Raw genomic sequence first — 26,875 nt, 5'->3', positions numbered from 1 at the left:
GAGTGGGCTTTCTCAGGCCAGAAATACTTCGATTCAACTCAGGTTCTGTCACTTGCTCAGGGGCTGTGAGGAAATTTTCTGGTGACTCTGGGTTCAGATTTTTCATCTGTAGACTAGAGACCATTTTATGCAGGTTTGCTAGGTGGGTGGAATAAGAAAACAGAATATTAGCTCTGTGGAAGAAAGAGTGTTAGCCATAGTCAGGTTAGAAGACTTGCATGGTAGGTAAGCATTCGTATTTCTCCAGTGGGCAAAACTCACCCCTGTCTTTTATTGCTGCTGTAGGTTAAAGCCGCGACTGGAGAAGAGGTCTCAGCTGAGGATCTTGGAGGTGCCGATCTGCACTGCAGGTGAAACAGAGGCCGTTGTTTCTTTCCAGGATTCACTGTTGCCTGTTTGTCCGTTTAAGAGAAAGTTTAATTATTTTTTCTAAGAGTTAAACTTGCCAGATCTGACCACAGTCCATTGGTTCTTGAGCTGCTGTTTTAGGGTTCAGTTCTTTGAACTGTAGAGCTGCATTTCTAAGCTAGAACATCAGCTTTTCCGTTGTAGCCTAGAAAGACTGGAGAGACAGGTTTCTCATTTCTTTAACAAACATCCATCAAGCACTGGTTATGTGCCAGACACTGTTACAGGTATTCAAGATAATAAGGTAGACATTGTCTTTGACCTCAGAGAGCTTATTAACATCTTAGGGAGGTGGGTGATAAGTAATTGCCAAAAAATGATATAAATGTGTACATGTGATAAGGTCCACAAAGAAGTATAGGAAGGGCATATAGGAGGTGGATCTAACCCAGTGCTGTGTAGGCATTAAGACTTTGTGAAATTAATATTTGTTAAGTGGAGCACAATGTGCTGGATGGTGAGCTGTGATTCAACAACAGACCACGAGAGAAATTGAAATGGACAAGTGTATTACTCACAGAACCTGGAAGAAGTACACGGCATGCCTCGAGGGACCACGCTGGGAGCTGTTGGCAGAGTGCAGACAGAGGCAGAACCTGAGCACATGTTTTTCTTAGGGTCCATGTTGGAGCACTTTGGGGTTCCCAGTCTAGGGCTAGTTTAGTCCATTCAAACCCAAAGATGGGAGTTTCGTTCAGTTCCATATGGGTCTTCTTTAAGGAGCACATAAGGCATGCAGGAAGGAGCTGGGAGGCAGGGAGACTGTTGATCACGAGGGTCGCTGGGGGAGTCATATCAGGACTTACACGTGCTTGTGCTCTGTGGTTGCTGTCCAGAGCATGTGCTCGCATGAGCGTGCTGGAGTGAGTTTAAGGTTCCTGCAGACCACTCAGTCAAACGAAGTAGATGCTGAGGCAGCCATCTACCATGAGGTAGCTTATCTAAACTCTCAACAGCAGTAAGTGCATAACAGCTGGTTCTCGGGGGGGGGGGGGGGGCGCAAAAGCCCTACTTTGTGGCACCTGCCAATGCCCCTGGTGTAAATTATCCCACCGAGGCTGATTGCAAGGTCCTGAGAGGACACCACTGAGTGTGGAATCAGGAAGAGGTGCACACATTTGGCTCTTGTGAGTCAGTTGTGAGCTGGCTCCATCATGTCACTGGTCTAGTCATTTCGGGTTAGAGTTCAGGGCTAAGAAGACTGTCTACCTCCTAGAGTTTTGTGAGGATTGAGATGATACATATAAATTGCTTGAAATAGTACCTTAAGTAAGTACCTGTAAATGTTAACTGCCACTATTTTTGTTGTTGTATATAATAACCTGTCATTAAAGAATTTGGACTTTTTTTAAAAGAGAACTTTAAGGAGTTTTAAGGAGAGATATGCTATTATGAAATATTTCATCAGAAAAACTCCCCCTGGCTGTAAAACAGAGAACATTTAGGGATTTGGCATGAGTCTACCTGAGGGACCAATTCGGGGGGGTTTATCAGTAGTATAGGTGAGAGATGCTGGTGGCTATGGTGGTCATGCATGTAGGGGGAGTGACCAGGTTCAAGCTTCCTTGAGACAGAACTGAGGGACTTGCTGATGGATGTCATATAAGGGGTGTAGGAAAGTGGGGTAACATAGGTGATAACTTGACATGGTTTCATTCCTGAGACAGGAAAGATGGGAGGAGGAGGAGGAGATCTGAGGATGGGGCAGGGGGATCGGGTATTCCTCTTGGACTGGGTAAGTTAGAGGCGCTTGAGACATCCAAGTAGGGATGCTGGCTGCGCAGGCAGTTAATTGATAAGAGTCTGCTCCGCAGATCAGCGCTGGAGATCTTTAATTGGGAGTTGTCAACATAGAAGTAGAATTTAAACCCATGGGACTAGTTGAGCTAGCTCACCCCAAGATGGGTGTAGATAAAGAAGAGGGCCCAGGACCATACCCTAAAGAAGCCAGGTATAAATTGCAGGTAGACCTCGTCATCAAGCTCCCTGGCTTGGCAGGTGCATGAATCCCTCTTTGTGCTGCCAGACCTCAAATCCAGAGAGGCAGGAGGCTACGGGAGCAGTCTAGTAGGTAGGAGAAAGAAGACAGGTACAGCATTTCTACTTTCCTGTCAATAGCAGCACTGCGCCTTAAGAAAAGTTGGGGAAAGGAGCTACATTTGCCTCAGTTTTTCCTTCATTCCCTTCTCACTGAGAGCTTACTGTGGTTAGATTGATGGCACTCAGTGTTGTGAGTAACACAGAAAAATTTCAGGCCTGGTCTTTCCCCTCAGGATTAATAATTTCATTACGTAGATAAGAGAAACCAAAGAGCTAAAAAGCAATTACAAAATGAATATGCTAGCTTGCTTCCAGCTTTCCAACTAGAGGCAATAGGAGGAGTGGTTAAGGGAGGGGTGTTGTGCTTAGGACACCTAAGTTGTGTGTTCTGCATGCGTGGAACAGAGCACTCGTTTCTTTACGGTGAGCACATGCGTGTAAGCGGACTTGCTGTGGTCCTCTCCGATCGATAGCATGGGCCGTTGCAGGCAGACGTTGGTGTGGGAGGAGGAGGGAGGGAGGCCATGGCAGGCAGCCGGGAGGGAGGAGCACGCCAGTGGAACAGGTGGGTGGAATACAAGGTGGACTGCCACTGTTTGTGGTTGCTTAACGGGAGAAGGAAATGAAGATATCATTGGACGAGCAGTAGTGTAAAAATTTTTTTGATTTAAAAAAAGTTATCTGGTGCCCATAAACACTGTAGCAGTATGCCAAGTTGGGCTGTAGGTTCCAGAATTCATCTTCTCTTTGCCTTACTTACTACTGTTGTGACTAGACCAACTACGTACTTCCCTGAGCCTCATGTCTTCATGTGTAAATGAAGATAATAATAGTTCCCACCTCCTAGCAGTGCCTTATGCCTGCTAAGCACCCTATTGCTACTAGCTATTATTATTAATAATAACCTGTTTAAAATCATGAGACAATGATTAAGCGGTGATGGCTTGGTTTTTGTTTTTTTTAACAGTGTAATAGATTGCTTTGGGTTTTCTCTTTGTAAATACATATATTTAAAAAAATTTTTTAATGTTTATTTGTTTTTGAGAGAGAAACAGAGCACAAGTGGGGGGAGGGGCAGAGAGAGAGGAGACACAGAATCCGAAGCAGGCTCCAGGCTCTGAGCTGTCAGCACAGAGCCCGATGGAGGGCTCGAACCCACAAACCACGAGATCATGACCTGAGCCAAAGTCAGATGCTTAACCGACTGAGCCACCCAGGTGCCTCTTTGTAAATCCATATTTAAACCTCTTTGATTAGTCATCCTGAGGAGTTAATTTGACATAAAGACTTTCATAATATAGTGTCTCATCAAAGGTTTCCCTTTCCTGCTGTTTTCATGAATACTAGGCAGTTTTGAAAAGAAAGCATTTTATTTTAAATATTTACTGATTTGGAAGTAGTTCCTTCTGCTGCTGTTTGCTTACTGAATTATTACAGTGCAGCTAGAAGTCAGCAATTATAGCTGGCATTATGTATGAAGCACTTAAAAGATATGGTTAGTTGTAAAATGTCATATTAAGTTAAAAAAACTGAAGGGTCTAGTATTTGCAGCGTGTGTGGGGCTGTAGGACTAAACACGGTCTCTATGCTCATTTAGAAACACCCAGTCCAGAGGTAGAGAGCCCTGAAACCACCGTGAGAACCCATTTCTAAGAAATATCTATCAAGGGTTTGGCATTTTTCCCTAGACAGGACATCACAATTATCACAATTTAGTTGCAGCAGATTAGTCCTTACTCATAAAATGAAGAAAAATTTTATTTTTTTCAGGTACATATTTTTGTCTGTGTTTATCATCATTTTAGTTTAAAAAATTTTTTTTAAGTTTATGTATTTATTTTGGAAGAGAGCAGGGGAGGGGCGCATAGAGAGGGAGAGAGAATACCAAGCAGGCTCTGCACTGCCAGGGTAGAGTAGGGTAGAGGTGAGATTGTGACCTGAGCCAAAATCAAAAGTTGGACACTTAACTGACTGAGCTACCCAGGCACCCCTTATTTATTTTTTTTTTAAAAGATTTTATTTTTAATTAATCTCTCCATTCAACGTGAGGCTTGAACTTAATACCCCCAGATCAAGAGTCACATGCTCCACTGACTGAGCCAGCTAGGTGCCCCTACAGTTATTTTTAATATTATATTACAGAGTCATAGTATATCTACCTGTGAGATAACAAGCCATCTAATCAGAATAAAACTAATAGAGCAAGCCCATGCATCATTCACACCGAACTTGAAATTGAATGGGAACTTCAGTGGCCCTTATCACATTTCTATTATCAATACCCAGTTTTACCATTGAGCCAAGGGACAGGGTCTTCAAGCCTTTGTATGTTACCTATAGCAGCTTACTCTTAGGGTGTAACTTTGTAAGGTGCTCCTCAGCTGTCTCTCTGAAATGAGAGACCATAGTTGGCATCTTTGTTAGGAGCTTAGTTAGTTAGTGACAAACAGTTTGTTGTTATGGACTACATTATGCCATCTGTGGTTGTTGAACTTTAATCATATACAGCTTTGTTTGAGATGCATGGGAGGAGGATTAAATAGAAGTCCTCATCAGCAAGGCTCTCTGGTCTAGTAGAAGAAGGTCAAGATTAAGAAATAGAAGGTGTGGATTCTTATACAGCTACTGCTGGTCCTAGGGCAAGGTACTTAATTTAAGTATACCTCAGTTTTTCCTGTTTGTGAAATAAGGATAATACCTTTCTGCCACGGCCATTGTGAGAATCAAATTAGATGACATGTATTGAAGTATTTTGGAAGTGAAATGATGCTATCCTTAAGTGAGAGAAGATATTTGGGGTTTAAGATACTTCTTTTCCTTTTCCCTGTTCTGATTATTTTAGTGTGCTTTGCTCTGTAGAAAGTCTGGAGTATCCGACTACTATGCTTTGGATGATACTCATGCCCTTCACATAACTAGGAAGATTGTGAGGAATCTAAATTATCAGAAGAAATTGGATGTGAGTTGGTTATGTTCTTCTGTTTTTTATTTTATTGAAAAGCATTTTGACTTATGTTACCCTGAATAATGTCTTTTAACAGGTTGATGTGGTTGTTTTATATTTCTGCAGGTTTCCATTGAGCCTTCTGAAGATCCTTTGTTTCCTGCTGATGAATTGTATGGAATAGTTGGCACTAACCTTAAGAGGAACTTTGATATCCGAGAGGTGTGTGGAGTGGAACTGTGAGCTATAAACCATGCTGTCAATCTCATTATATCAATTTGTAGGGCTGCAATCTGTTTAGATAGGTTGGTGCCTTAGAGCCTACTGTAGATCTCAGTAGGGAGTGACATAGAAGGGAAAGATCTCTTACTAGAAGAGAGAGGGGGATTAAAATCCTCTTAATGGTTGGGAAGTTTTCATTGCACAATGATGAAACTTGCTTTGTTCAAAAATAGGACTCATTATTCCTGTGGAACTTAGGAATGATGTAGGTAACTTCATAATTTTCAGCTGTTTCTTTTTAGTGTTCTGATTTTGGGAAGTGGATGCAATGTCAGTAAGTTGTTGAAAGGAAAAAAAGTACCGTTTTTTTTTTGTTTTTTTTTTAAATTTTTTTTTTTCAACGTTTATTTATTTTTGGGACAGAGAGAGACAGAGCATGAACGGGGGAGGGGCAGAGAGAGAGGGAGACACAGAATCGGAAACCGGCTCCAGGCTCCGAGCCATCAGCCCAGAGCCTGATGCGGGGCTCGAACTCACGGACCGCGAGATCATGACCTGGCTGAAGTCGGATGCTTAACCGACTGCGCCACCCAGGCGCCCCAAAAACGTACCGTTTTAAATCAACATGACATTAGCAGAGATTAGACTTTTGATTACAGTTGAAGCTGTTGCTATGGTTACAGATTGTCGACATGGTCTTCTTTGGTCTAGATTGACAATTTTTAGTGCTTGCATATAGCATGTAGTCTTTTATTTTGTTTGCTATCTGACAGAATATTTTTTAAATTAGGGAATTATCTTTTTTTTCAAATTAGGAAATTATCTTACTATCAGATTCTGTGCCTTAGTTTTCCCCTTGACTATATCCATTTAGCAGTTGATGAACATTTGGGCTCTCTCCATATCTTATCTATTGTTGATAATATTGCTGTCAACATCGGGGTGCCTGTGCCCCTCAAATCAGTATTTTTGTATCCTTTGGATAAATACCTTAGTAGTACAATTGCTTGGTCATAGGGTGGTTTTACTTTTAATTTTTTTGAGGAACCTCCATGCTGTTCTCCAGAGTGCCTGCACCAGTTTGCATTCCCACCAGTGGTGTAAGAGGGCTCCCCTTATCTTTTTGTTTTTCTTTAAACCGGATGAGAAAAGTGAGGCTCAGGGGACTTGAGGTAGCCAGGCTGTGACTCTGGTTTCTCAGCTATAGAGCCAGGAATCAGGGCTGGGTCTTCCTCTCAGCACTATTTGCTTAGGTTCATCGCATCCTCACAACCTTGTCCCACCTTTGCAGAGGTGAGAACTGAGACTCCCTCCAGGACATGCAAGTCCTATTGATCCCTTAGGTTGGAGGCTAAGTCTCCTGACTCTGAGCCTATCCCGTGCTTTGTGGTTGAATCCCTGACCCTCAGCTGATACTTTTGAGCAGCTCCTGGAGCTCTGAGTCCAGCGTGCAGCCCTTACAGTCTCTCTGCTTCTCTGCTTTGTAACATGGTGCTGTTGCTCTGACCACGTAGTATAAAACCAGGGCCCAGAATGACTTCAGGGTATCAACCATGCATCTAAAGTGAAATTCTAGTGAGAAGACTTGCTGTGTAGGGTGAAATTCTGTGAAAGTAACAACTTAAGCATGAATTTGTTTTCCTTATGACTAACGTTAATGCAAAAAATTCTTTTGTAGTATAATATCTCAGGGACACTGTTATTTTTCTTCTTAGGTCATTGCTAGAATCGTGGATGGAAGCAGATTCAATGAGTTCAAAGCCTTATATGGAGACACATTAGTTACAGGTATAAAGGCAAAGAATTGAAAATATGAACATTTTTTTTTTTAAAGATTTTATTAAAATTTTTTTTTTTAATTTTTTTTTTTTTTTCAACGTTTATTTATTTTTGGGACAGAGAGAGACAGAGCATGAACGGGGGAGGGGCAGAGAGAGAGGGAGACACAGAAACGGAAACAGGCTCCAGGCTCTGAGCCATCAGCCCAGAGCCTGACGCGGGGCTCGAACTCACGGACCGCGAGATCGTGACCTGGCTGAAGTCAGACGCTTAACCGACTGCGCCACCCAGGCGCCCCGAAAAATTTTTTTAATGTTTATTTTTTTTTTTTTTGAGAGAAATAGACAGAGTAGTGAGTGGGGGAGGCGCAGAGAGAGAGGGAGACATAGAATCTGAAGCAGCTCCAGGCTCTGAGCTGTCAGCTCATAGCCCAGTATTGGGCTCGAACTCCCGAACCGAACTATGAGATCATGACCTGAGCCGAAGTCAGATGCTAAACTGACTGAGCCACCCAGGCGTCTCCTTAAAGATTTTATTTTTAAGCACTCTGTACACCCATCATGGGGCTTGAACTCACTATCCCGAGATCAAGAGTCACATGCTGTACTGAGTCAGCCAGGTGCCCCTGAACTTTTTCTATTACTTTGAAAATAAGTGATGTTTTATCTCCAGGTGTTGATGCACTTGGTGTGAGCTTTGTTATTTAGAGCAGGACAAGTATGTGGGCCTGTATTCAAAAGGAGTTATTTTGTGAAGATGACTTGGAGCTGAACAGCTTCGTAGATCCAGAGGGTTTAGTATGATGATGGCTGGATGCTGTGGTGCAGGACCTTGTCTGTGACTTGGTGGAATTCACCGTGTAAAGACCCGTTACCGCAGTAAAATTAGTGGGAGCATTTGTAGTTCTTTTTGTTTGGATAATTTGGGTTTTTTTTTTTAATTAAAATTTTTTTTTAACATTTATTCATTTTTGAGAGTGAGAGAGACAGAGTGTGAGTTGGGGAGGGGCAGAGAGAGTGGGAGACACAGAATCCGAAGCAGGCTCCGGGGTCTGAACTGTCTGCACAGAGCCTGATGTGGGGCTCAAACTCACAGACCACAAGATAATGACCTGAGCTGAAGTCGGACACTTAACCAACTGAGCCACCCAGGTTTCCCTTGTTTGGATAATTTGTAATTGTTTTGAAATTTTCAGCACTGTTTCCTTGGTTCTTTAGTCTCTAATTCAACTGGGAGGTTTTATATAATGTCCTTCCTAGAAGGACCTTCTCATAGCCTCTGTGTGGGTCTAACATCGAATCATGTAAACACTAGACCGAGAATACAGGACAGAAAACCACGTCTGAAAAAACAAATAAGTCTATTTATAAAAGTTCATTCATTCATCTAAAGTGTTAAGTTTGCAGGCTCTGGAAGAAAAGTGTTTGAAACATAGATGCTAGACCCATAATAATCTATCTTGGACGAATGGCAAAACGAATTCTCTGAATTTTATTTGGTCTTATGAAAGCTAGAAAATGTAGTAAGTAATCTGAAGGCAACATATCAGAGCGAAAAAAAAAATAACTAAAAAATCCAAATTGCAAATCTACGTGGAGGCTTAAGGATAAATCACAACACTTTCTCCTGGTGTGATTTATGAGCAATAAAAGCGTTCACACTGGGAGTGGAATTTATGTTTTTGTATTGAGGTGTTTAAGTGATTAAGAGACTTTTGTTTGATATATAGACAGGATTTGTGGCCAAATAGTTCCGGATGTAACGCTCACTGTGCAGCGGTTTGAAACAAGTCAGAGCTGTTTCTGCTTCTTTTCCAAAGATGGATGGGCTGTCCTTGTCATCTGTTTTTACCAGTTTGCCCCTTACTTGCTCAAAGACCTGTGGTACCTTTGTCCCCTAGAATACTTAGGATATATGTAATTCCTCTGTCTTGAATTCAGATAAGATTGGAGAAGGGGAAGGGGAAGTGAGAAGTGAGAAGGAGAAGAGGGGAATGAATGGAGGTTGGTGACAGGAGGAAGTACTGGGGGGAGGAAGAACAGATTTTTCTGAGGATCAGGTATCCCTGGCAGCTCTTAAGAGTTTCTTCCTGCCTCTGCACCTGCCTAGGTATGCCCTAGTAGTTTCTTGGACATTTTGCTTTCCTGTTTGGCCCGAAGGAAGTTGGTGAAGGCACTTCCTCTGTGTCCCTGGTATAGTGGGGCATGTGCCCATGGGCTTGGAGATCCCAAGCCAGGCTCAGGATGGGTTGAAAGTCTAAATAGCTCACACAGGGCAGTATACCTTAGGAGCAGCACCACACTGCCAAGAGATGTGCAGGTTCCCAGCTGGTTTTGTGGGGGTGGGGCACAAAAGTGGAAGCGGATTGCTAGACCTTTGGAGAAGGTCACCCCTTCGCACTGTCTCTGTAAGTGGCATTGCCACTTAAGAAATGCAGCATAGGCTTTTGGCTGGGATTTTAGGACTGAAAGATTAAGAAAACCAAGACAACGCCAGAGTAAAGAACAAAAACAAGTTTTTAAAAATTCAGTGTTCTGGCATATCAGCAGGTTGACACTCTCTCTTATCCATTAATTTTCCCTCAACAATTTTTCGAGCACCTGCTTTGTGTCACACACCACTTTGTGTCGCACACCACATGCCGCCGAGCGTCTCAGCTGGCAGCCGGTGTGTCTTGAGCTTGAAGACAGAGCGGGGTCCCCAGGCACTTTGGGAGAGTGCTTTGTCAACAAGCACTGTTTGTTGACTCTTGGGTTCCAAGTGTTTGATACCTATTTAGAGTCCCCGTTAGGCTTGTTGCAATTCACTCTTGGGAAGATCTCTGTAGTTTTTCAGGTTTACAAAGCCTCCTGAAATCCCCTCAGGTGTCTCCCTCACATACTAATCGTTTTCCCTCTTTTTCTTCTTCCTTTGTGTCTATGTGTATGGAGAGTGGGTGTTTGCAGCGGTAGTGGGACTGGTGGTGAGGAATAAAGGAAGCTTTTAGAGAAAATGAAAGTGCAGTGGTTCATTGTGTGACCACCGGCCTCTACTGTGCTCCCGCTTTTGAAAGCAAGTTGGCCTGGGTGTTACATGTAAGCCAATTTAACAATAAATTATATTAAAAAAGAAAGAAAGAAAGAAAGAAAGTTGGCCTTTGCTGAGTTTATACCCTTTACCTCAAGGGCCTGTCATTGCCACAGGCACTTTCAGGCAAGCCAGTCACCTGAGAATGACAGATAGCTCTGAACATGGGCCTTTAAATGGCTCTCCGCTTGTGATTTGTTCCATTTCAGAATGTCCTCTGTCTGGTACTTAGTAGGCACTCGGACATGTGTTACACAAATGAATGGGCAACACCCTACCCCATCATCGAACCAAACCAACCAGTCAGACAAAGTGATAACTTTACAGGTAACACACTCCTTTCAAGGAAGCAAAGAACCCAGATTCTCCAGTACTTTAGAAAGAAGAAATTGTGACACGAGCTGTTCTGTACCCTAGACAGAATCCCCACGTTTTAAACTTTGATTTGAAATTAAAGAATGTGTAACTATGTCTGTTAGCTGTGAATTAAAAATCCTGTGGAATACATAAATCTTTTTTCAATTTTCTTTTGAGGATTTGCTAGAATATTTGGATACCCTATAGGTATCATTGGAAATAACGGAGTTCTCTTTTCTGAATCTGCAAAAAAGGCAAGTACTGTTAAACATGTTTCAGGATTTTCTGTTTTAAACTTTGAAGGTCAAGTAATGAATGAAAGTTTATTGCATGAAAACTTTAAAATATTTAACCAGATGCCTTAGTAGGCAGAACACTGTATGTGCATGTGAGCGTGTGTGTGTGTATGTTAGTGTTTGAAACCGTTTATATGGGGGTTTACATTAACATGTTTTATCTAGAGCATTATTTAAACAATGAAATGTTTCAGGGAAGTTTTGACACGACGCTTGAACTGTAAGTGCTGTGGATCACATGTATGTATCCTCAGGCTGTAGGAATACTTGTTTTATTTATTTATTTATTTTTTTAACGTTTATTTATTTTTGGGACAGAGACAGACAGAGCATGAACGGGGGAGGGGCAGAGAGAGAGGGAGACACAGAATCGGAAACAGGCTCCAGGCTCCCAGCCATCAGCCCAGAGCCCGACGCGGGGCTTGAACTCACGGACCGCGAGATCGTGACCTGGCTGAAGTCGGACGCTTAACCGACTGCGCCACCCAGGCGCCCCAGGAATACTTGTTTTAAAAGTGCTTATATTGTTTTAATTTTTACTAAAAGTTTTTTTTCTTAATGTTTATTCATTTTGAGAGAGAGAGAGAAAGAGCTCAAGTGGGGGAGTGGCAGAGAGAGAGAGAGAGAGAGAGAGAGACAGATTCCCAAGCAGGCCCTCACTCCCAGCACAGAGCCCATCCGGGGGCCCCATCTCACAAACCATGAGATCATGACCTGAGCTGAAATCAAGAGTTGGGCAGTTAACTGACTGAGCTACCCAGGCGCCCCTCTGTTTTCTTTTAAAGTGGAAAACTAAGGAATTATAGTGAGGCTCAGGAATTCCCACTGACAAGCACTTCTAGTTTTTTGAGTTTCACTTGCTGTTTAGAATGTTAGTGATTGACTTCATCCCTACAGCTGTGAGCCAGTGATCACACACATGACTGCAAACAAATGTAGTACAAACCATAGTCGATGTCCCATTGGCCGTGGGTCCACACGGGAATATTATTGTTACTGTTACTGTAAGGTCAAACTAGCCAAGCACAGGGTACACTTTCCTATTGCTGACCCAGGTATGGTGTTTGTAGGATGCATGATGGCTACAGATTTGTTCACCCCCCTTTAAAAAGATTACCTCATTTGCTTATAGGGGGCTCACTTCATCCAGTTATGCTGCCAAAGGAGTATTCCTCTGCTGTTCCTTCAAAACATTACCGGTAAGAAAATAGCTTAATCAGTTTTGTTGCATTATTCCAGAGATTAACTGTCCAGTAGGACTCAGATATTGGGCAGTGTAGACATAGAGCACTTCCATTATAGCAAAAAGTTCAACTGGATACTCTTTTGTAGAGTTTCTTCAAGGGTTAACACTTCATGAATCTAAAATGAGATGTTTATCTCTATTTGGATAAAGCAGTTTCTCAGTTACATGTATCACAGTCAGAGGGCCTCCCTTTACTCCTACAGGCGCATACCTACGCCCCTTCCTCCCCCGCCCCGGCAGGGCTCTATTCTCTCCCAGAAATACTGATCTCACTACCAGAGAGTGTTGTCTGACCCATCATCTCTTTCCTAGCACTTTGTTTTCCATAAAGGATTTCAAGCACATGCTATGCTCCTTCCTTTTCCTCATCTTTTATTGTGTGGTTAATTCTACCTGAAGTGACATACTAGAAAAGGTGTATGTACATCCTGAACAATAGTCTGAGGATTTGAGTTTGGACTCCAAAGAATGGTAAGATCAGTATCCCCTCTCTGGATTTCATGTTTCATAGATGATCTTAATAGGGTGGATGAAATGATTTTTAAGGTCTTCTGTGGTTGTAGAGTCCTTTTTCTTACAATTCTCTGTTATTTATCTTGTTTGTGGAACAGTGCCTAACCTATAGGGGGCACTTAGATATGGTGGTTAGCTGAAAGCCCCCCCCCCCCTCCTGTCTTCAAAATGATCCTTGGCTATCTCAAGCTCAAAGGAAGGAGGGTTCTTAGTTAGTCATTAGAATCAGGTGAGCCTTCACAAGAAAAAGGAGTTTGGCTCCCGCTAGTCAGCAGGGCATTAAACAGTCCTGGTGCAAAAACATCTTGATCTGGTGCTCCCCTTAAGTTTAGGATAGTTGATTAGATGGATTTTGAGAGGCGTTATGTCCCAACAGCAGCCTGAGAGAGCACTTTGTGGCAAACCTTGTGGAAGGCAGATAAAAAGAATTCTGAAGCTTCAGGGGACCTTGTTTCTAATAATTTGATGGTTTATTAACCACCAGTAAGTTAAACCTTGTTCTTGGAAGTTACACCTACATTTCTGTTCTTTGGTTTTTTGGTTGGGTTGGGCGCAGAGTGCAGAGATTGTGTTTGATTTTGCAATCTTGCATTTGACAGTCCTGTGTGACATCCATGGAGATACACATACAAAAGGCAGTTGAATAAATCTATTTTTATTATTATTAAATATATTTTTAACATTTATTTATTTTTGAGAGACAGAGTGTAAGTGGGGAGGGGCAGAGAAAGAGGGAGACACAGAATCTGAAGCAAGCTCCAGGCTCTGAGCTGTCAGCACAGAGCCCGGTATGGGGGTCCAAACCCGTGGACCACGAGATCATGACCTGAGCTGAAGTCTGATGCTTAACCAACTGAGCCACTCAGGCGTCTTAGCAGTTCAAAAAATCTTGAACACAGAGGACGTGTGTTGGCTGCATATAAAAATATAGGCATCCTCAGAATATGTAGATGTTATTTAAGACTGTGGGAAGAGATGAGAACACCCCCGAAAGAAGACAAGAGGGCTCAGGGACAGTCTTTGAGGACAGAACTCTGATTTTTTCCAAAGAGATGAGAGGAGAGGAAGGAAGGGAGCATGATTATGTTGTTTTTTATGCTGGGAAGGATTAGGAGAAAGACAATTGAGGTGGCACAATCTTTTTTTTTTTTTTTTTTTTTTTAATGTTTATGGTATTTATTTTGAGAGAGAGAAAGATAATGAACAGGGGAGGGGCAGAGAGAAAGGGAAACAGAGAATCCCAGGCAGGCTCTGTGCTATCACCTAAGAGCCTGATGTGGGGCTCAAACTCATGAACTGTGAGATCGTTACCTGAGCCAAAACCAAGAGTCAAACACTTAACTGACTGAGCCACCCATGCACCCCATGGAATCCTATTTTTGAAGGCAAAATCATCTCCAGGGAATAGAGAAGCGGTAGGGTGCTGGGTGAGGGATGAGAGCTTGAAGGTAGCTGATATTTGAGCTAGCTACTGTGGAATATTTCAGGAAATCAAGACAAGGCAGGAAGAGGTGCTCTGAGCTATTGAGAGGGCCCTGTTCACAGGGGTCCCAGGGAAGCACAGTGTGCCTGGCAAGGATGAGGGCTGTCCTGTCAGTACCGCTGTGTCTGCAGCTTGGACAGCTGTCCCATAAAAACTGAATGGAATCGGATGACTTGATTGCCAGGGACTTGCAAAACAAAAACAGTGACAGCCAGTTAGGCAAGTGAGTGGACGGTTGGGGAGGGAGACGCATGAAGCCTGGCTTGGGTTTTGTGAGGTGAGCAGGAAGGAGCCCAAGGCCTGGAGGGCCCAGTGCAGCTGCAGAGCAGTCTCCCATGGCCAGGAGCTTTAGGAAGCACAGGAATGCTGTAGTTGCTGTGAAAAATTCTTCCACCATGCTATTGAGTCACTGGCGGGGGGCTCTTACCATCTTTGAAACATCTATCTTTTTATTTCATCCAAATTTTAAAGCAGTGCTTCAGAAGGAACAGTTTATATATTAAACCAGGTCAGGAAATATGGAAGCCCTTGTAGTTCGGCTTGCTACAGCATTTCGTCCTGAGCTTGCTGTGCCACAGTCCTTCATCACAGACTGCTGTTTGGGGAGAATTTTTGACGGTAAACTCCTGGCATCCTGATCTTGTTTGAGAGCTGTGTGTGCATCCAGATGAACCATTTTAATGGTTTCAATAAAATGAAAATTTTAGAAGTGATTAGAGCAGTTTTATTTTATCTTAAAAAAATTTTTTTTTTAATGTTTATTTATTTTTGAGAGAGAGAGAGTGTGAGTGAGGCAGGGGCAGAGAGAGGGAGAGACACAGAATCTGAAGCAGGCTCCAGGCTCTGAGCTGTCAGCACAGAGCCTGACGCAAGGCTCAAACCCCCAAACCACGAGATCATGACCTGAGCCAAAGTTGGACACTTACCCGACTGAGCCACCCAGGCTCCCCTTATTTTATCTTTTCAAGCAAACTTTTTGGGGGTGTATATTTCACATGTAAATATTTTGTTACAGTGAGAGGCTTTGTAGTAAAATACAATTTGACAAGATGTTGGATTTGACTTCTGCACATAAATTCCATTACATCCAGAGGCTCTTTTTCTGTTCTTTTCCTTAGGATTTATGGTTGGTAGAGACTATGAGGCGGAAGGAATTGCCAAGGATGGTGCCAAGATGGTGGCTGCTGTAGCCTGTGCCAATGTGCCTAAGATAACTGTCATCATTGGGGGATCTTATGGGGCTGGAAACTATGGGATGTGTGGCAGAGCATATAGGTAGGTGATTGTCATGGTTTTCTCTGAAGAAAGAATCACACTTCAAGTATATTTATAAATGGTCAGTTTGTTACAGGTTTATTTGAAACATAGAATGGCATTCACAAATTTTGATCAGTTATACCGTAATTTGTATCATCTGGAGGAGTGAAATGAAATTTAAGACTAAACGTGCTACTTGGAAGAAATCCACAATGGGAATCAGGAAATATTTTGCGATGGCTCATAATGTCGTAATTTATGTGATGCAGCTAAAGTCTTGCTATGAGGAAGGTGTATACTAGACGTAAATATACATAGACTGGAAAAGAAAGTCAGGCTGAAAATCACTGAGCCAGGCTGCCAGCTCAAGAAGTGTGAAGAAGAACAGCTTATTAAACACAAGAAAATAGAAAACAGGACACAATAAAGAGTGAACATCGTAAAGATAAAAGAATCAGGAAAGCCCAGACTTATTTGTTTAAAAAGGTTAACAAATTTGATCGTCTCCTAGTAAAACTAAAAAATAAAGCAAAAAGACTTTATATCGGGAATGGAAAACAGGACATAAGCACAGGTAATAAGGGGATATTTTGAATATTTTTATGCCCAATAAGTTGACATGAAATGGACAAATAAAATTTATCAAAACAGACATCAGAATCATGTGGAGAACTTAAAAACCCGACTACACTCAGCACACACCTCTGGAGATTCGTCTGGGGTAGGTTCCAAACGTGATTTTTAAAAAAAATGCCCTTGGAATACACAGCTGGAATGAAGAACCACTAATTTAGGAGGTAATCACAGGCCTGTGAAAACCTCTGTGTTGTACAGTGAATTAATTTGATCATTTTTCTTCCCCCCCTACAGCCCAAGATTCCTCTACCTGTGGCCAAACGCTCGTGTCTCAGTGATGGGAGGAGAGCAGGCAGCCAATGTGTTGGCCACAGTAGCAAAGGACCAAAGAGCACGTGAAGGGAAACAAGTAAATGCTGTTTTTTCTGTGTCTCTGGGTTTGGCTGAGCCAGGGAGCAGCGCACCCAGAACTCCTCAGTGTTCACGGGTTAGGGCCTGGCTTCGCTTAGAAGATGTTGACTGTCAGCAATTTGGACTTCCATATGCTCTGTCTCTCTTGTTAGAGCTACTTTATTGGAGGTTGCTTGTTGTAATTTTTCAGAATTTCCAAGAAAATACTCGAGAAACTCAGACACTGGTCTGAGGCATAAGGATCTTAGGTTCTTAGTCATTTGCAGTTAGTGAGATTTAAATAAATGCGATTTACTTCTTTGATTTTATGACCTAAAGCAGCAGAATTTTGTTTTTTCCAGTTTCTCTCTTAGATTGTCCTTGAGTGGGAGGGCCCGGTCCTTTAATTGAGAATTGAGTAACATTATTATACTGTGCACATATAAATGAAAAATGGAAAGGTCACTGGAAGCTTGATGAAAGGCAAGTCAGCAAGTGGCTGCTTTTAGTTTTCTAAATGTTAATAGTAGGTACTTTGAAGCGATTGTTTTTTAGGCCTTGACAGCAACATCACACAAAAGGTACTGACTGAGTACTCCACAGGGTACAGAGTGCTCAAGCACCTTAGAAGGTTTACATGACTTGGAGAAAATGTGAGGTTCTTTCCCCTTGAGTAGCTGACAGTCTGGGGGCGGACAGCTTATAATCTGAGGGTTGAGTGAACAACAGAATAATTTATTAAGGCAAATTCTTCTTTGCAAGCATTTGTTTTGAAAATGGATTCTTTTGTTTGTGTCTCAGAGATTCTTCTGAAGTTGTGCATTAATTTTTATTAGTTATACTACTACTTTGCATAAGCCCCGAGCCTTAAAATGATTGATGCATGTTCTTGGAACTGTTTACGTGACCTGTTTTATCATAACAGGGCATAACAGGGGCACCTGGGTGGCGCAGTTGGTTAAGCGTCCGACTTCAGACAGGTCACGATCTCGTGGTCTGTGAGTTCGAGCCCCGCGTCGGGCTCTGGGCTGATGGCTCAGAGCCTGGAGCCTGTTTCCGATTCTGTGTCTCCCTCTCTCTCTGCCCCTCCCCTTTCATGCTCTGCCTCTCTCTGTCCCAAAAATAAATAAACGTTGAAAAAAAAAATTAAAAAAAAAAATGTTATAACAGGGCATAACATGGAGGAGGCCCTGCCTTCTAAGGTTCTCATTCCTGCCAGTTAGGATCATCTGGTCAACCGCCTAGCTTGTGGAATGGGGATAAGATAAGCATGAGGGGTGACTCCTGCCTCCCTGAATGCATCCTACTCATGCTTCACATCCTCAGTTGTCTTTTCCAAGCAGCAGGAATTCTGTAGACTTAAACTGAAGTTTCCTATTCATTTCCGTACTGATGAGTATCCAAGTGAAATGAGAGGTTTACTCTTGTGTTTGTTGTGTGTTTGTGTGTTAGGCATCAGAGGTGTGAAATTCTACCTGATATTTTAAAGACCTATCTTTAACCCTAGCCCAGTATGGTAGTCTTTTATTAAATAGTTGTTCTTTGATTGATATACAAATATATGAATTCATTTATGAAAGGAAAGTATAGGATTTTAGTGGTTCTCTCGCCAAATTCTTGACATATAAATGATACTAAACTATGAAAGTACATAAAAGAAGGTTGGATTTATTTGAAATAAGTCATTTGTTTTGGTGTGAAATACTTTTTAAGTTGAAAACACTTTCCAGGGTTTCAAAATTGGTCTGCATAAAGATTTTTGCAACTGAATTAATTATTGCTTGTTTCTGGCAATACTGGTGGGCAAGCCACTAAATTTTTAATTAATTTTTAAAATATCTCTCAGCTATTTGGGTTTATTCAAGTGGTGGTTGATGTTTCACCCATTTAAACTTTAAAATTGTTTTAAATTTGGCTATTTTGAATGAAAATCCCCTACGGGGCACCTGGGTGGCTCGGTTGATTAAGCATATGAGTCTTGATTTCGGCTGAGGTCCTGATCTCATGGTCATGAGATGGAGTCCCACTCTGGGCTCTGTGCCGACAGTGTGGAGCTTCCTTGGGATCCTCTCCCCTTCTCTCTGCCCATACCCACCACTCTCTGTTTCAAAAAAACCAAAAAACAAAAAAACCCACAACAACCTCCTACTGGTCCCCGTCCAACAGAAGCTGCTAAATGTAAAATTGCCCTTTTGTTACTTTTTGTATAATTCACATCCCTTGTTAGGCCCTGCTAGAATACTCTATCCCCTTGGGTTTGTTTTTGTTTTTCAAGTTTATTTACTTATTTTGAGGGGCGGAGAGGGCAGGGGAGGGACAAAGAGAGAGAGAGAATCCCAAGCAGGATCCGCACTGTCAGCGTGGAGCACATTGCAGGGCTCGATCTCACAAACCGTGAAATCACAACCTGAGCCAAAATCAAGAGTTAGATGCTCAACTAACTGAGCCACTCAGGTGCCCTGCGATCCCCTTGGTTTTGAACCTTACGCTAAACCGCCTCAGGAAGTTGTCTCTGACAAGGGAGATGTAATGGTGGACCAGTTTGTTACTCATGTCTCAGGTGAGATCACGTGTGCTAAAGTATCCCTTGTCATCTATATATGTCACTGTGCAGATGGTGGTTGTGACATTATTACTCAAGAAACGCTCACCCCTTTTTTCTTGAGGTTCTCTTGTGTGGATCTGTTGCTTAAGTACAGTGGATTCATTCATGGTCCCTTTTCTTTCAGTTCTCCAGTGCGGATGAAGCAGCTTTAAAAGAGCCAATCATTAAGAAGTTTGAAGAGGAAGGAAACCCTTACTATTCCAGTGCAAGGTGGGAGCCAGGGAAAAACTACCTTCTGATACCTCCTGATGGGTGCATCTGGGCTGTAAGGGCAGCAGCTTTACAGAGATACAGGCAGTTGGGTTGGTCTGGCCTTTGTAGGAACCAGAAAACAACTTTTGGCCGCACATAATTTTGTATCATTGTCTCTATAATGGGAGTACCTGCTGTGGAAATCCCACCCCTTCTCCCAGGCTGGGCTATGGACCATTACCACTGGTCTGATTCCACAACTCTCCACCATTCTTTCTACCACCACCCCCCCACGCCTTTTTTTTAGTGTTTATTTTATTTTTGAGAGAGAGATAGAGAACACATGAAAAGGGAAGGGGCAGAGAGAGAGGAGAGACACAGGATCAGAGACAGTCTCCAGCCTCTAAGCTGTCAGCACAGACCTGACACAGGACTTCAATTCACTGTGAACTGCAAGATCATGACCTGAGCCGAAGTCGGCACTTAACCGACTGAGCCACCCAGGCGCCCCCTTCCTTCTTCTGCTTCTAAATGAGGTGTCTGGGCCTGCAGGGGCTAAAAAGTTAAGAGTTATAATCCTGGCTGTATCATTTTCAGGAATTCGTTCTTTTATAGTTTTTGCTTAAATACGTGGATTCCTGCCATGCCCCTGTCTTTATTTTGTCTTTACTCCCATTTTAAAGATAACTTTGGTTGAACTGTTGAACACGTTTTGGCACTTGATAACGAGTGTGCTTGTGCACTGAGGAGGAGATTACTCACAGCCAGGGTCTGCGTGTCAGCACCAAGTAATCACCTCACACACCATTGCAACTCTTGGTTCTGTTTGTTTCTTACAGCCTTTAATGAGGTCATAAATCATCGTGGCCTGCCCGGGCTGCAGACTTGCTGCCGTGGGTGCATTCAGACCTCTGTTTTCAGCAACTTTAATGTTCTTCATTCTGAAGAATAATCTAAGCTTAATATCTTCCTTTTATCCCTTGGGCATATGGAATAAAGAAAATAACTATTTGTGTCTTTTAAAATTAGGTTATGGTGTGATTTGTGTCATTTACTGGGGAAGGCAAACTGGAGAGGAAGGAGAAAAGAAAAAAATTAGAATCCGTTTCAGTCATCAGCACATCTTTCATGGCGGGTACTGCTCCTGGCACTTTGGGTACAGAGGCTGAACATACTTATTTTCAAGAGCATATAATTACTTTCAGAATGAAAATGGTACCATTTGGCATTTTTAAAAAGCCTATTTCTCTTCTTGTTAATATGTATTTTTGTAAGCCGATTTGCAGGGCTATTTTGTTGTGGGTCATTGATTCATTTAATTAAGATGAAAATATTTTATAGTCTTTGAGACATAAACATGTTCTTGTTACCATCACTTAAACAGACTTAGATAGTAGCCAGTAGAAGCATAGAGGAAATAGAAAACCCTAAAAAAAGGTTTAAGAGAAAAGAGTAAATGGTAAGCTCACATAGTTTTTTTTGTTTTTTTTTTTAATATATGAAATTTATTGTCAAATTGGTTTCCATACAACACCCAGTGCTCATCCCAAAAGGTGCCCTCCTCAATACCCATCACCCACCCTCTCCTCCCTCCCACCCCCCATCAACCCTTAGTTTGTTCTCAGTTCTCAACAGTCTCTTATGCTTTGGCTCTCTCCCACTCTAACCTCTTTTTTTTTTTTTTTCCTTCCCCTCCCCCATGGGTTCCTGTTAAGTTTCTCAGGATCCACATAAGAGTGAAACCATATGGTATCTGTCTTTCTCTGTATGGCTTATTTCACTTAGCATCACACTCTCCAGTTCCATCCACGTTGCTACAAAAGGCCATATTTCATTTTTTCTCATTGCCACGTAGTATTCCATTGTGTATATAAACCACAATTTCTTTATCCATTCATCAGTTGATGGACATTTAGGCTCTTTCCATCATTTGGCTATTGTTGAGAGTGCTGCTATGAACATTGGGGTACAAGTGCCCCTATGCATCAGTACTCCTGTGTCCCTTGGATAAATTCCTAGCAGTGCTACTGCTGGGTCATAGGGTAGGTCTATTTTTAATTTTCTGAGGAACCTCCACACTGCTTTCCAGAGCGGCTGCACCAATTTGCATTCCCACCAACAGTGCAAGAGGGTTCCCGTTTCTCCACATCCTCTCCAGCATCTATAGTCTCCTGATTTGTTCATTTTGGCCACTCTGACTGGCGTGAGGTGATACCTGAGTGTGGTTTTGATTTGTATTTCCCTGATAAGGAGTGACGCTGAACATCTTTTCATGTGCCTGTTGGCCATCCGGATGTCTTCTTTAGAGAAGTGTCTATTCATGTTTTCTGCCCATTTCTTCACTTCATTTGTTTTTCGGGTGTGGAGTTTGGTGAGCTCTTTATAGATTTTGGATACTAGCCCTTTGCCCGATATGTCATTTGCAAATATCGTTTCCCATTCCATTGGTTGCCTTTTAGTTTTGTTGGTTGTTTCCTTTGCTGTGCAGAAGCTTTTTATCTTCATGAGGTCCCAATAGCTCATTTTTGCTTTTAATTCCCTTGCCTTTGGGGATGTGTCGAGTAAGAAATTGCTACGGCTGAGGTGAAAGAGGTCTTTTCCTGTTTTCTCCTCTAGGGTTTTGATGGTTTCCTGTCTCACATTCAGGTCCTTTATCCATTTTGAGTTTATTTTTGTGAATGGTGTGAGAAAGTGGTCTAGTTTCAACCTTCTGCATGTTGCTGTCCAGTTCTCCCAGCACCATTTGTTAGAGACTGTCTTTTTTCCATTGGATATTCTTTCCTGCTTTGTCAAAGATGAGTTGGCCATACTTTTGTGGGTCTAGTTCTGGAGTTTCTATTCTATTCCATTGGTCTATGTGTCTGTTTTTGTGCCAATACCATGCTGTCTTGATGATGACAGCTTTGTAATAGAGGCCAAAGTCTGGGATTGTGATGCCTCCTGCTTTGGTCTTCTTCAAAATTACTTTGGCTGTTCGGGGCCTTTTGTGGTTCCATATGAATTTTAGGATTGCTTGTTCTAGCTTCGAGAAGAATGCTAGTGCAATTTTGATTGGGATTGCATTGAATGTGTAGATAGCTTTGGGTAGTATTGACATTTTGACAATATTTATTCTTCCAACCCATGAGCACAAAATGTTTTTCCATTTCTTTATATCTTCTTCAATTTCCTGCATAAGCTTTCTATAGTGTTCAGCATACAGATCTTTTACATCTTTGGTTAGGTTTATTCCTAGGTATTTTATGCTTCTTGGTGCATTTGGCTCACATACAGTTTCTTGTTTGTTTTTGTTTCTACATCAAATTTTGAGTGAAATGCACAAGGACAGTTGAAATATTAAACTTTGAAAAATAACGTATCTCGTGTGAGCCATTCATTTGTTTTTCAGCCCTGGCTAAGTCATCTCTTGAGAAAGACTGAATCGTTTATTGTTTTCATACTTACATTAGTATTATTATTTTAATAGGCTGTATTCAGGGTAGGGGAGCAAATGGCCCAGATGTATTTATCTTTGGAAACAAATATCAAAAAACACTAAGGTGTTTTTTTTTTGTTGTTGTTAATTCATAGATGCTTAGGCCTTTCTGCTAAAACACTTGGTGGCGTGGAGTCAGCAGTTTTCTTTACAAGATGAAAGGATTTTCAAGCCAGTTCATGGCACCTTCCTTGGATTTCATGAATCTCAGCCTACCAGTAAACTTGTGCGGTCTGTTTTGGCTCTACCATGGTTGGCTCTGCCTTTTCAGAGACCTCTTTCATTATCTGCTACCACGGATAATGACGTTCTGTGTTTCTCTCAGTCCTTCATTGTTACGTGTGCAGCATGCCAGTTTCTTCTGCTCAATTCTTTTTATAATCAAAACTTTTTCAGGCATTTGATTAGGGCCTTTTACCTGGAGCACTCTTGTTAATGACCATCACGAAGCAGGCCTGGCTTCGCTGTGCTTGCTGCGTTATTCTGCTGTTGGCGTCAGAAGGGGGTGTAATCAACTGACCTGGTTACACATGACAGGAGTGGCCTCTTCCTACTGGCTCTTGCTACTTCAGGGTCCCCATTATGAATGTTTTATGAGCAAAGATTTGATTCATGGTGTGTCGATCTAAGTATGGTTTAATAATTAATGCTATTGTCTAGATACTGAAAGCAGTTTGTTTAAAGAAAGCCAAACAGCCACCTACTAATGACCTTTAAAAAACAGTATTTCTCATTCATCTTTTTTGTAAAACTGAGGTTGTCAGTGAAAATCAGATTTGTACTTCAGAGTTTCTTTTGAAAGCAGCTTAAAGCTATTACTTACTTTCCTATTGTAGCAAAAGACAAAGAACTTACATTGCAGATACTTTAATAAAATAGTGAAGTCTATTCAGTCGTTTTTATAGTTTCTTAAAAGTTTGGGAATTTGGGGGAGTACACCTTTTCCAGTAGAGACTTTGGTTTGAGATCATTACCTGGGTTCATGTGTCTCTCCATATTAATAACAGGAACACATCAACTTGTATATTTATGTGGGCAGAAGAACAGGAAACATTTTCCTAAAATAAGTAAAAGTATTTGAAAATCAAGGATTATTTTGTGGTTTCTGGAAGCAGTTCCCAAAACCATAGCTCACTCTGACATTCTTTGAGGGCCTAGGATCAAAGTCCTGTCATTTTTCTTTGGGAAGAATGTAGTTTCAGTTGTGAGAATGTAGTACCCAGAAACTCATTGGTAGATCCCCATGGTACCTGAAGAAAAACCTCAGCATTTCTGGGCATAAATTATATAAATGGTAGTTTGGTGGTAGATTCCTAATAACTTTTGCTTTGTTCTTTTATCAGGCTGTGGGATGATGGGATTATTGATCCCGTGGACACCAGACTGGTCCTGGGTCTCAGTATTAGTGCAGCCCTCAATGCACCAATCCAGAAGACTGACTTCAGCATCTTGAGGATGTAACTGGAGTGTGAAGCATCTTCCATTGGATATGTACCAAAATTGACATACCAGTAGCCTTAAAATTTTAGACTTTTCCAACATGTGGCTATTATGGTAAAATTGTTTTCTTAACACAGTGCATCGTACTTTTCTACATTAAACAGAAATCAGTGAAGATATTTATTTGATAAACTTCAATTCCTTGTCTGTTTTCTTTGAGAAACTTTTCTGTGGCTCAGCTTTACCACCCATAAACTGAAGAGAATAACTTAAGTTATCCTTTCTAACCCACAAGTAGCATGAAAGTCCCATAACCTATTCACTGCAGGTATGTTTGAGATTATTAACAGAAAGTCATTTTTCCTCTGAAATGATTGTTTTGCTGATTACACATGATGATATTTTAACACACACAATTTTTAAAAGCATCAATTACTCGTCTTTTTAGCCAGTACTCCTTCCCTTAATAGTCACACTTGTTGTCTGCATTTGGGGCTCTCTTTTCTACCCATTCTCTCTCCATCCTTCTCCTCATTGCCTTCCCCTGCCAATACCCTCTCCAAGGTTTACCTCCATGTTGCTGAAACCAGTGGGTTCTTTTCTGACTTTATCTGACTGAATTCTCTGAAGCATTCAGTGCACTTGAACACTTCCTCCCTGCAGTGCTGGCCTTAGCTTCTAGATCGAAACTTTAGGTTTTCTGCCAACCTCTTTGGCCCTTCTTGTTCTGTCTCCCTTGCCCTGCCCCTGTTCCTCTAGTGATTTCTCTCCTACTCCCTTTACTATTTGTCCTGATTTTTCATTAGCAAAACATGAAAGTATCCCCTTGTTCTTTTTTAAAAAATTGTGGTGAAATACACAGAACATAAAATGTAGCGTTTTAACCACTTTTAGGTGTACAGTTCTGTGGCCTTAAGTCCATTCACATGGTTGTGCTACCATCACCACCATCCATCCATCTCCAGAACTTTTCATCATTCCAAACAGAACTCTGTTATTAAATAGTAATTCCCCATGCCCTCGCTCCCCTCCTCTGGCACTCTGCTCATTCTTTTTTTTTAGTTTTTTAATGTTTTTATTTATTTTTGAGAGACAGCACTCGAGTAGGGGAGGGGCAGAGAGAGAGGGAGACAGAATCCGAAGCAGGCTCCAGACTCTGAGCTGTCAGCACAGAGCCTGAAGTGGGGCTCGAACTCCCGAGCTGTGAGATCATGACCTGAGCCGAAGTCGGACGCTCAACCAACTGAGCCACCCAGGCCCCCCTGCTCATTCTTGAATGTGTATGTTACTCACGGTTAGGTTTATTCTCTCTTGGTCATATCAGCCCTTCTTATGGCTTCAGAAGCCATCTAAATGCAGATGATTCCTGTGTCGACATTGTTCTCCCTGAGCTCTAGACCTGTGTATCTTAGGGGTCTACTGGATGTCTGCACTGGTGGTCTTTTAGGAACCTCAGATTCAGGCACCAGGGTCAATTGATTTTGCCTCCTCACTATCTCTTAAATTCCCCATTATCTTTGTCTTTCACTTCCAAAGGCCTTAGAAGTGGTCTACCTGCTTCTAGTCTTAGCTAGTCTTGCATCTCCATCCCTGTGAGGTAGGATGACCATTCTAAGTGCACACCTGGTCATGCTGCTCCCTTGCTTCAGTGTCTCACAGGTTCCCTGTAGAAGTACTAGACCCCTCATGCCCTCCATGATCGTGACCATCACATCCCCTCTTCTGTCTCATCTCCTTGACTCTTTCCCACACACGGTGCTCCATCTGTTCTAGACTTCTAGCTCCTCGAACCTACACAGTCCTTCCCACTTTAGGGTCCACCACCTAATGTTCCCTCTGCCTGTACTTTCTCTGAAGCACTTACCTTTTGTCTCCGTGACTTCTCTGGGCTGGGTTAGACACTATCTGCTCTTGAAAAGCACCAACCATTTTCTCTGTCTTAGGTATTTATGAGAAACGTAAATATTTCTTTAATATTGCCTTCCTGCTAGACTGTAAGCTCCCTGAGAGCAAGGATCTCCTGTTTAGCCTGCATCTCCATTCCCTAGCACTTGGAGATGCTCACATGTTTATTGAATGGTTGAAAAATCCAAATTTTAATTGATGTCCTCAGGCCACATTAAAATTAATGATTAAATGATATAATACAACTATCAAATGGTTTCCTAATAAAATTAATATTTCAAACATTGTGCGTGATGTTCATTTTAGGCAGCATTTGTGTATCAGAAGTCAATTTAATTTTTTGAGATGTGTACAGATAAATGTGTAAAGATAAGTGTTCGACTTACTTAAATAAATTTGCACTTTAAATAAGTAAAGATAAGTAGGTTGCATTTTTGGGCACCGGGTGGCTCAGTCAGTTGAGTGTCTGACTTCGCTCGGGTCATGATCTCTTAGTTCATGAGTTCGAGCCCCACATCGGGCTCTGTGCTGACAGCTCAGAGCCTAGAGCCTGCCTCCAATTCTGTGTCTCCCTCTCTCTCTGCTCCTCCCCCACTCATGCTTTGTCTCTTTCTCACTCTCAAAAACAAATAAACATTAAAAGAATAAAAAAGGAAGTAGGTTGCATTTTCAGAAGGATGT

The 26,875-nt window shown here is 41.9% G+C and overlaps 1 protein-coding gene across 1 annotated transcript in view; it reads left to right on the top strand.

Moving 5' to 3' along the window:
- Positions 1 to 26,474, top strand: part of MCCC2 (methylcrotonyl-CoA carboxylase subunit 2) — a 73,078-nt gene extending 46,604 nt beyond the window's left edge. Inside the window, exons 8-17 of the mRNA XM_025924524.2 lie at positions 286 to 350; positions 5,308 to 5,407; positions 5,519 to 5,614; positions 7,330 to 7,402; positions 10,994 to 11,070; positions 12,245 to 12,311; positions 15,473 to 15,629; positions 16,482 to 16,596; positions 19,307 to 19,392; positions 24,193 to 26,474. Coding sequence (XP_025780309.2) covers positions 286 to 350; positions 5,308 to 5,407; positions 5,519 to 5,614; positions 7,330 to 7,402; positions 10,994 to 11,070; positions 12,245 to 12,311; positions 15,473 to 15,629; positions 16,482 to 16,596; positions 19,307 to 19,392; positions 24,193 to 24,310 — 954 coding nt within the window. The 3' untranslated portion in view covers positions 24,311 to 26,474. The remainder of the gene's footprint in view (positions 1 to 285; positions 351 to 5,307; positions 5,408 to 5,518; positions 5,615 to 7,329; positions 7,403 to 10,993; positions 11,071 to 12,244; positions 12,312 to 15,472; positions 15,630 to 16,481; positions 16,597 to 19,306; positions 19,393 to 24,192) is intronic.
- The last annotated feature ends 401 nt before the right edge of the window (positions 26,475 to 26,875 follow it).

Source organism: Puma concolor, chromosome A1 (genome assembly GCF_028749965.1).
Source record: "Puma concolor isolate L17-30 chromosome A1, mPumCon1.1.hap2, whole genome shotgun sequence".
Classification (NCBI taxonomy): Eukaryota; Metazoa; Chordata; class Mammalia; order Carnivora; family Felidae; genus Puma; species Puma concolor.
Note: the sequence above shows the minus strand (reverse complement) of the source record. Positions and strands in the feature narration are given on the sequence as shown.